This window comes from Rousettus aegyptiacus, unplaced genomic scaffold, assembly GCF_014176215.1.
Source record: "Rousettus aegyptiacus isolate mRouAeg1 unplaced genomic scaffold, mRouAeg1.p scaffold_m13_p_14, whole genome shotgun sequence".
NCBI lineage: Eukaryota > Metazoa > Chordata > Mammalia > Chiroptera > Pteropodidae > Rousettus > Rousettus aegyptiacus.
Window position 1 is genome coordinate 24,945,980 of NW_023416289.1, and position 10,744 is coordinate 24,956,723.

At 39.9% G+C, this 10,744-nt stretch overlaps 1 protein-coding gene across 1 annotated transcript in view; it reads left to right on the plus strand.

Annotated features, from left to right (window-relative positions):
- HSD17B2 (hydroxysteroid 17-beta dehydrogenase 2) overlaps positions 1-9,175 on the plus strand; it is a 39,596-nt gene extending 30,421 nt beyond the window's left edge. The window contains exons 4-5 of the mRNA XM_016165973.2: positions 4,846-4,983; positions 8,809-9,175. Of these exons, the coding sequence (XP_016021459.2) occupies positions 4,846-4,983; positions 8,809-9,170 (500 nt within the window). The 3' untranslated portion in view covers positions 9,171-9,175. The remainder of the gene's footprint in view (positions 1-4,845; positions 4,984-8,808) is intronic.
- Positions 9,176-10,744: the final 1,569 nt, after the last annotated feature.

Genomic DNA, 10,744 nt, shown 5'->3' on the forward strand with positions numbered 1-10,744 from the left:
TTGTTATACTGCTTCTCTGGGCATGTGGTTGGTCTGCGTTCTTCAGCTTGGAAACATGCAATAAAGGAATGTACTGCGTTACCGGAGTTTGTTACCGGAGAGTGGAGTTTTCCCCTGGTACGTTGTCCAGGTTATTGATGTCTCGAACAAAGAATTGAACAAGACAAGTTGACTCCAGATGACCTTGGAGGAGGCAGAAACTGGCTAGGAGTCCTCATTACATCCTCTTGAGACAAGCTCATTCAGGACAAGGCTTGTGAAGGTATTAGAGAACGAGAAAGCTGCTGTGGGTATGGGACCCTGATACCCCTATATAAAAGTGTCTTGCATCTAATTCCAATGTGGGGAGGGGGCGGTTCCCTCATACCAACAAACAAAGCTCAGAAACTAGCAGGGCATCTTATAATTCATCTCAATTCTGTTATCTACTTGGATATAGCATCAGATCTCACAGGTTAAGGGCTCGGTCCTACAAGGCTATTCCATCACCCCCATTTCAGATGCTAGTTGCCAGTTGCAAACCCAGGTTATCTACCACCTGTTTATTATTGGTAATAGATCTCAAATCACCAGCCTCTGTTCCCCTCCAAGGAGGTTGGAGGGAGAAAGGATTGAAAGCTTCAACCCTCTAATCTCAAGGTTGGCTTCCTAGTTACCAGCCCCTATCTGAAATCACCTCATTGACATAACAAAAGACCCCTTTGTTGCTCTCGGCACTTAGGAAATTCCAAGAGTTTTAGGAGCTCTGTGCTAAAATCAGGAAAAAGACAGAATATATATTTATTATAAATCAAAATATCACACCCTACCTATACACCTATACAGCCTCAGGATGAAAAGTTGCACTATATCTGTCCCCTGCTGGGTATTCACTTAGAGAACACTCTTCCTATGTTAGCTTTATATTAGGAAAAAGAAAGATTTCCAAGTACGTGTTGATCTTTGAGACTAGAAGTTTTTGAGGACTTGTGTTACCTTAAAGAACATCAAGCACATTTGGCTAGTAGAACCTTAGGAAATGTTTCTAACTTATTTCTTATGCCACACCAAGAGAGTCAGGCAAAGACCAGGTCTGAGCTCACTGCAGGGGTCAGGGTGAGGAGGAGAGACAGAGAAGGGTGGGGGTGAGGTAGAGGGTCTCCACGATTTTTCTGTAAGCTCCAAAATTGTAATTCAAGTCTCCCTCAGTTTAAGCCATGACCAACAGTATACCGTAATATCAAAAGAAAGACGGTGACCGCCAGAGTGATCAACAACATGAACTGAGCATATTCACTTGCCAGCGCAGTCACTGAGTAGCTCCCCAGACAGAAAAGCTGGGTGGGAGACTCTGGTATCTTCTAGATGCTACATTCATGGTAGTTACGCTAAGTAAGGATAGACAATTTGTAGTCAGGATAGGTGGAAAGAGTCTAGAGGTCTGTACGTGGTTGGTTAAAACAAGTCCTACTGTTGACTGGGTATTCTGTTAAGTCACCTCCTAACAACAGGTGACCCAAAGTTCTGAACTGTTTATCAACTATGGCTACTTATTTAGGGGAGACCAAGAATTCAGTTTTGATATCTCCTAAGCAAGTACTGCTCTAATGTAATGGTTTAAGGTTTAGTATTCGAAAGAATTGGATTGATTTTCAATGTCGATTCTGATCCAGTAGGTCTAGGGTGGGTCCTAGTAATTCACATAATAAACAACTATTATGGGAGATCCTGAGCAGGTGCACTTATTATTTTAAGAAACATGGAACATGTGGATCCCTTTGGGGTATTGAGATATTATTGCAAAAACTTTGAGTAGTACTAATAATAGGAAGCTCTTATATGAAGTTTACTTTGTACCAGGTACTATTCTATTATATTAATCCTTTAAAATTTCACAACAACTTATGATGCATATACTATCATTATTCCTAATTTAAAGATTAAAAACAGAGGCACACGAACATGAAATGATTTTCCTAATTTTAACTTATTTTACTCATCAATTGCAGAGCTGAGACTTGAATACACAGGCATTGCTGGCCTCCGAATTAGCTATTAACAGCTGGCCCCTGTTAAACTGCCTCCTAGCTAGCCAGCTCACCTCATCTGTTAAAACTGTGAAGTGAGAACGATATAACCCCACAAACTGGGTTGCAGTTTTGAATAAGTTGCTATGACGTCTTTGGCCTTTCTCACCAGTAAAAAGAAAGAGCTGCATTTGGAACTCTAAGATTTTGTAAAACCAAAAATCACTTAAATAAGAATCAGCTGGTCATCTGTGGCAGAGCTTAAAAGTTTGATGTGAGATGCTATATTTATATTTCACCAATTAAACCTCAGGACTGTTCCTTTTAAGTGACAGGTAAACTTCCAACTAGCTTAAACGAAAAAAGGAAAAAGAAATGTATTAGTTTATCAACTGCCTGGAACCAAGATTTAAGACATTATTGCAACCCTCCCTCACCTCCACTTCCCAGGTGCCTCCTCCACCAGCACCTCCAACTCTCTGCTCTCCCCTCTTTGCTGCTCTGTTTTCCTTTGCTGACCTTCTCCTATGTGGTAGCAAAAGTGGCCCCTGGTGGTTGTGTCAGGACTCCTTCCCACTGCTATATCAGGACTCTGGCTCAATTCAGGTCACATGCACAGCACCAACCCAATCTTCATCCCCTGGGGATGAGGTATTGTAATTGGCCAGTCTGCTTCTTAACAAGGACAGAACGTTGACTGACAGCCTTCCTATAAAAACAGAGAGGTAAGAATCAGGCATACCTAGTTTTATAGTGCTTTACTTTATTGTGCTTCACAGATGTGATGTTTTTTTTTTTTTTCTTTTTCATGAGTTGAAAGCAAAGCCTTTCCAGCAAAAAGATTACAACCCATTTTATTGCTGATATTATGGGAACCAAACCCATAATATCTCTGAGGTATGCCTGTATTTCTCAAAAGGAAATGATGTGAGCCAGACCAAAGATTTAATAATAATGTAAAAAAAAAAATGATGATAACTGACATTAACTATTTCAGATATCTCTACTTCAACTCCTATGCTCTTCCCCACCTGATTCTCCCCCATTTTATTGTGATGAAATTGACATATAACATTGTATTAGTTTAAGGTGTACAACATATATATTATGAAATGATTATAACCTTAGGTTAGTTAACATGCATTACTTCATGTAGTTACAAATTCTTTTTTCTTGTGATGAGAATTTTTAAGACTTGCTCTCCTAGCAACTCTCGAAAATACTACATAGTATTAACTATAGTCGCTGTGCAATACAGTAGGCCTGGGAATAATGTTTTGTTCGATATAGTTTCATTAAAATGTTAATGAGATGCCATAGGAACTTATCTATTTTTATATTAATTAGCCTCTGGTAAAATTGGTTTTGTTATATGTGGTTTCCTTAAAGTTGCGGACCTATCAATGATTTAAGTGAGGAGTTACTGTACATTACACCTCCAGAATTTATTTATATTATAACTGGAAGTTTATACCCTTTGACTACCTTCATCCATTTCATTGACCCACCCACCCACCACCTCTGGTAACCACCAATCTATTCTCTGAATCTATGAGCTTGGTTTTTTAGATTCCACATACAAGTGAGATCATATAGTATCTGTCTTTCTCTGTTTGACTTATTTCACTTTATGTAATTCCCTTGAGACCCTCAAAGTCCATTCGTGTTGTTGAAAATAGTATGATTTTCTTCTTTTTTCTGTGGCTAAATAATATTCCTTTGTATATATTATACTACGTTTTCTTTCTCCATTAATCTGTTGAGAAACACTTCAGTTGTTTCCATGTCTTGGCTATTGTAAATAATGTTACAACGAATGTGGGAGTGCAGACACTTTGCTCTTTTTTTAAATTGAAAATTTTATTAAGATCATTGTAGATTGACTAAAGTTGTAAGAAAGAGTAGAAGAGATCTTCTGTTTGAAGGCTCTAAGGGAGAACACCCTCTCGATCTTTCAGCCTCTGGTGGTTTCAGGCATTCCTTGGCTTGTGGCAGCATCATTTCATTCTCTGCCTCCATCTCTACATGGTCTTTCCCTGTGTTTCTTCTGCTTTATCATCTCTTACAAGGACACCCATCACTGGGTTTAGGGCACATCCTAATCCAATATGTTCTTGTCTTACGATCTGTACCTTAATTACATCTGCAGAGAGGCCTTTATTCCAAATAAGGTTACTTCACTTAATTGGCTTCCTTTGCTTCTGCCTTTCACAGCTCCTCCCTCATAGCTGGTCCATTGATAGGTCCTGTTTAAGGCTCGATCTCATTTAGCTTCTAAACTAAACGTAATTTAGGTAGAATAAAGAACATCTTCCCCCACCCAAACTTAGCTAGCCCTCCTAGAATAAGTCCTTTATCATACCCTCTTACAGAGAAGCCCCCTAGTTCCCATGGGATGTGTAACTCCTTGTTCCAGCAAGCATTAAAACCTATCTGTTCAACTACAGATGGTGTAATGGGCTGAACAGTGTCTTCCTCCTGCCTCGCCCAAAGATATGTCTACCCAGAACCTCAGAATGTAGTTGGCCAAACAGAAAAGTCAGAGGCTGGGGCAGGTGCTCTTTATGCCACCTAAACAACATTTAGCTTAGAAGCTGGGAGGGATTGAACCATAGACTTGGTTTGTCACTGGACAATCTGTGATAAAGCAGCCACGAAGGCAGACGTAAAGGAAGCCAGACAAATAGTTGTAACCAAGAATATACACAGAGGGCCCCTCTCTGCCTTAGTAGCCACTCGTACCAATTCTTGGCATACGGTGGGTGCTTTTTAACTACTTAGTGGATGAGCAACTAAAAACATCAGACCTGATTTTCTTTTTCTCCCATTATTTTAATAGGAGTTGTCCCAATGGTAAAGTTGGCAGCCTATGGCTCATCCAAGGCGGCTCTGAGCATGTTTTCAGCAATCATGAGACAAGAGCTTTCAATATGGGGAATTAAAGTCTCTGTCATCCAGCCTGGAGGCTTCAAAACAAGTAGGTATCTAAGCCTAAGAGACTTGGAATGTTTGTTCTAGAAGGAATGTTAAAGGTCCTTTGTTCTGCTCAAACTGAACCTCTCAGAGGTCAACCAAGGAGGGGCTGGGATGATTGGGTCTCTTTTAAGAATAGAGGGGCAAGGGCCGGCTTCTTCAATTGTTGGTTGCTCACCTGCATCTTTCCACAAAGTACTTAAGTTTTAATGTCATATATTTTCAAACACTACCTCCTCCCCTTTGAAGAATATGACCTACCTCCCTTCTGCCTCAGAGAGATGGCCATCCCCTCCTCTCTCCTCCATGAATTTCTGAACTCTGGGCAGATGTAGACCCACCTCTATGGCTCAGGCCTTGGTTCTAGACCATCAATCAATTAATTGTGATTTAGGTGAAGATGTAAAAGAGCCTGTCTAATAAAAGGCCACATATTAAGAGGGATTTCTAATACACTAAAGAACAAACCCTAGAGGTTTGAATGTTAACCAGGAGGAACGGGATTGGATGAAAGGCCTATTCTATGAGGGTAATAGAGAGAAAAAGACCTGGGCCACTCGGGTTGAGAGGCTAGACTACAGCAGTAAGAATAGATAGAGGGAAGATGAAGTCTTGAGAGAGTTACGACCTTAGGGACTCCTGGGGCGGGGAAGAGAATTGAGTGGGTCAAAGATAAGACCAAATGAGACAGACTGAAAGACTGGGATAGAAGACGCAGAGAGAAGAAAGCTGACTAACCGCTAGTGTAAGGGGGGAAATGATGAATTTGATTTTGAACTTGGCAGGATTGAGGGTTTGGTGACACAGCCAAAGAAAACTTCCAACACAGAGATGTGACTCCATTGGGATCAGAGAGCAACCCTGCAGTTACGGTTTCAAGAATTCACCAAAATTGTTATAGCTAACATTTGGGGGCGGGGGGAGCTGCTCTTCTCAGACACTAGCTACTTTCCATATATTCTTTCGTGATGTTGTTGATCTTATTTATTTTTTTAATTGAAAAATATATCATATATACACATAGTTTAATAAAATAACATAAAAACTCATGTATTTAACATACAAGTAAAAAAAATAAAACATTTCTAGCACCCAGAAGCCTTCATATGGTCCTCTCCAGTCAAAGCTCTCTTTTATCTCCAACATGTGGTGACCACTCTCTTACTTTTTATAATAATTGTTTATTTGCTATTCTTTACCGTGTTACATCCATACATGTATCCCCAAACAATAGAGTTTGGCTGTACTGATTTTTGACATGTTTGCATTCTTTTACATCTGGCTTCTTTCCCTGAACATTATGTTTTCACAATTTATCTATATTATTTATGGCTGTGGTTCATTCATTTTTATTGCTATATGGTATTCTGTGAACATGCCACAATTTTTCTACAGTTATTTGGGTTATTTGGATCACTTTTGGACAACTATGAAGAATTCAGCTACGAACTTTCTGGCACATGTATATGTACATAATTTTTCCTACGACACATATCCAGTAGTGGAATGACTGGTTCATAGAGTTAGCTATCTTCAACTTTACTGAATGATATTAAACTATTTTCTAAAATATTGTTCCAGCTTATGCTCCCAAACCTTTCCATATATGTCTTTATCTGTAACACAGCCCCAAAGGGTAAGCTTAATTGGTATAATTTACCAGGCGAAGACATTGAAGTGTGGTGGATAACATGCACCCCAGTTAGGGTGTCTTGCACACTATAATGGTGGGAAATTTGAAACTTGATCCCTAGATTAAGTGTCCAGATTCTTTTTTTTATACCAGACTGCCCTAAGTTTCAAGCTGATATTCGATGGCCAATCCGAAGGCAAGAGGATAGACAATGGAGGGCTAAGGACTCAAATTTGGAGAATGATGCTTGAATGGGGAACAAAAGGAAACTTGAGAGACATAAAGAGCTTCTGAAGATATTCGAAGAGTCATACCAGATTTTTTAGTGTCTTGCAGTAAGAATAGCTAAAATATATTGCTTCCTTAGCAGGTTTCAAGCACTTTACATGCACAATCTCACTTGACCCATTGCAATCCCATTTTGTAGAGAGAAAACTGAGGCTTAGAGAAGTTAAAGAATTTCCCAAGCCACAGAGCTGGTATGAAGCAACATGAGACAGAGGTGGGATTTGGATGCAGGTAGTCTTAACAATTTTATTGTGTGTAGCCCCAAAGCAACAGGGGAATGGCGTGTGTGTGTGTGTGTGTGTGTGTGTGTGTACATGTGTGCATGCACACATGTGTGTGTGTGAGAAGTGGCATATGAAGATTGACAAAGGGCTGATGGCTTGTCACCAATAAAGAGCTTTAGAGACTCTAGAAAGGGTAACAAGAATGGTTAGAAAGTCCATGAGGTGCTTAAAGAGGAGGTGGAGAGGAAAAGGAAAACTCCAGCCTGTGAAAGCAGAGACTGGGGGAGAGGTAGTTGGAGGAACAATAATTCATACAAACCTGTTTTTCATGACCCAGAAGCCTCCAGAATAATGGCCAGGGTAATCATTTCTTTAAATATGGTTTGTGCCTTCATGAAAAGAAATCAACAATTGCAACTCCATTTGCATTCCCATGAGTATAATTGGATTTCTTCGGCTTACATTTCACAGCAAAGATCTCTTGCAGTCCTGATTCAGGAGAATCACCCAAGCTCGCAAACAAAGGCAATCCTCACAGCAATTTCCCAGCTATCACATACTTTGCAGGAGGGAGCGTGGGTTGCTGCAATCTTCCTGGAATGTAGCAGTAACTAATAAAATTCAAAATGAGTGTGCCTTTGACCAGGTAGCCACACTTCGGGGGCATAAGTAAATGCTGAAATACAAAAGGATATGTTGTGTAAGGTGATTTATGGCAGAGTCACCTAAAAAGGTGAAACTTAATAACTCTGGGGAAGTCCTGTGATAGATGAGTGGTTGACTAAAAGCCGTTCAGTGGAAAATTCTGCTGCTCTGGTTTAAATCTGTAGCTATGGGCCAGGTGGCTGGTTTGTGATTTGTTACTAAACAAAAACAAACAAACAAACAAACAAACAAACAAGAAAGCCAATTCCTGGAAAATGTGTACAGTATGATTCTTTTTGTTTTTTTGTTTGTTCCTGGTGGTATGAACAAGGAGAAAATGTAAAAAGACACACAAAACTATAAGTTACCTCAAAGAAGATTAATTTAAAAAACATATACATCTCTTTACTATGATAAATTTACTAATAAATTCATGATGTTTATACATATTTTATATATAATATATATTATAGTATATACATTATATTTTATATTGTATATAATAGTCATGAAAAGATATGTACTGTGATGTTTGTGACAGCATGATTTCTAAGAGTCTCAAATTGAAAACAATCCCAATGCCCATGACAGTATAATGAATAAATAATTTGTGGCATATTTACACGAGGGAAAACTATGCAGCTATGAGAATGACTACATAGTAACATGGATGACTCAACATAGTGTATGATTCCATTCAAATAATGTCCAAAGCCAGGCAAAACTACTCTATTCTGTTCATCAGGACAGTGGCTCTCGGGAAGGGCGCTGAGACTGGGGACTTGGAGGCAGGTTTGTCCTTGATCTGGTTACTGCTTACATGGACTACTCAGTTTGTGGAAACCCAGTCATTGGTGTATGTTTCTGTTAAAAAATATAGTAAGTACTGTTATAAAGCACACGTTTTAAAAGGTGTTTGGGAATGCTCGTTCTTCCCAACAGAAGCCAAATCACAAGGGCCTGCATCTCTGTTAGGGAGTGACCGTGCTTGTCTGGGCTTTCCTAGCATCTGAACCTCCTTTTTTCTCTTGCCTCCTAGATATCTTGGGCACAAGTGAAATGAGGGACAAGCTGGAGAAGGACCTCTTAGATCACCTCACCCCTGATGTGCTGGAGGACTATGGCCAGGACTATATCCTTAAGCAACGAAATTATTTCAGCTCAGTCAACGAGTATGGCCATACGGACTTGACCCCTGTGCTCCTGAACATCCAGCATGCTATCTCTGCTAAGAGACCCTTTACCTTTTACTCACCGGGGTCAAGTGCTTTCCCGTGGTTATACTTTGTTTCCTTTGGCCTAACCATCATATTTGATTATTTTAACAAAAAATTTAATTTCTCTGTAAGTGATATGCCTAGAGCACTAAGAATGCCTAACTGGAAGAATAAGGCCATGTAGACAAATAAGTGGAAAATGTTTTAGTCTTGGAATGAAAGGGAAACCTGAGCTTCCCATTAAAGTTGTGTTTTCATACCTTGCATTTCCTGTGAACTCTGTTGGCTGAATGGGACTTAGTGGTGGGAAGCCTGGAGAGTAGAAATCACCACTGTGGAGAGCATTGATTGAGTGCCTGCTCTACACCGGATATATTTCAGATATTCTCTCATCTAGTTCTCATCAGAGAACCGAGATAGGTATATTCACTCCCACTTAATGAGTAAGGAAATTTAGGATCAGATAGGTTAACCTCCTAGTTCTTTACCACAGAGCTAGCAAAGGTAGAGCTGGAATTGGAATTGAGGTGGGACTCCATTGCTTGCTGGCATAAAAAGAAATAAAAGAGAGATGAAGAGAAAAAGAAGAGAAAGGGAAGAGAGAAGAGGAGGAGGAAATGGCAAGGACCACAGTTAAATTGACTCTTTCTCACTGTGCACTGACATCCCGCAGTAACTACTGCATCCAAGGTATTAGATTTATTGTACATATTCCGTTCTCTGTGCACCTCCTCTCTCTTCCTCTACCAGGAGCCCTGGAGATAGTAGAATGAAATCTCCCATCTCATGCAAGGCCCAGAGGCCTTTTGGCAGGCCCAAGACATGTGACTGGCTGGTTTGGTGTCCACAGTAACCATCACTGTCACCTCCACGTGAGCATCCCAGGATGGAAAGCCAACATTATTATCTGGAGAAACATGGCTGAAGGGAGCAATGTCAAATACTAAGAGGTGTTGCCAAGTTCACCTGGGGAACACGAAAGGGAAGGAGGAGCTGGTGAACAGAAATGTTTAAAAGAAATTAGGAAAAATATCAGGCTGACATAAGGGAAGCAGAGGTTTAGACATCTTGCCCATTGCAAACCTCCCTTGGCCTTATTTCCCTTCTGGAATGTACAGGTTCTTATTTTATTTTCCAGCATCATGGAGATTTTGGGACAATGCTCTGAAACTTTCTCCAAAAGAGAATAATAAATCAGAATATAGTGAGATAATAGTTGGGAAGTTATTAATACAATAAATTTTTAATGGCTGGTCATGCCAACTGCCTATTGGATCTCTACCATAGCTTTAGGGCAGAAAAGAAAGAGAAAATCAACTTAAGCATTGATTTCCAAAATGACACTTTTTGGAGGTAAAAGTTGTCAAAACCAACACTTCTATTTGCACAATTCAGACACTGAGAGGGCAAACTTTGCAGAGGACTAAATGTTTTGTGTTTCACTTTAAGCCAATGATGCTCAAAGTTTGGTTCCTACACCTGCAGCATCAGCATCACCTGAGAACCTATTTGAAATGCAGACTCTCATGAGCCAACCCAATTTCATTTCAGGTTCCTATGGCTGTTAACACATTATCAACAAATCAGCAGCTTAAAACAATATACACTTATTATTTTATAGCTCTGGAGTTCGGAATTCTGAAATGGGTCTCACTTGGCTAAAATCAAGTTGTTAGCAGAACTGTGTTCCTTCTGAAGGCTCTAGAGGAGAATTCATTTCTTGCCTTTTCCAGTTTCCAAAGTCCTCTTGTATTCCTT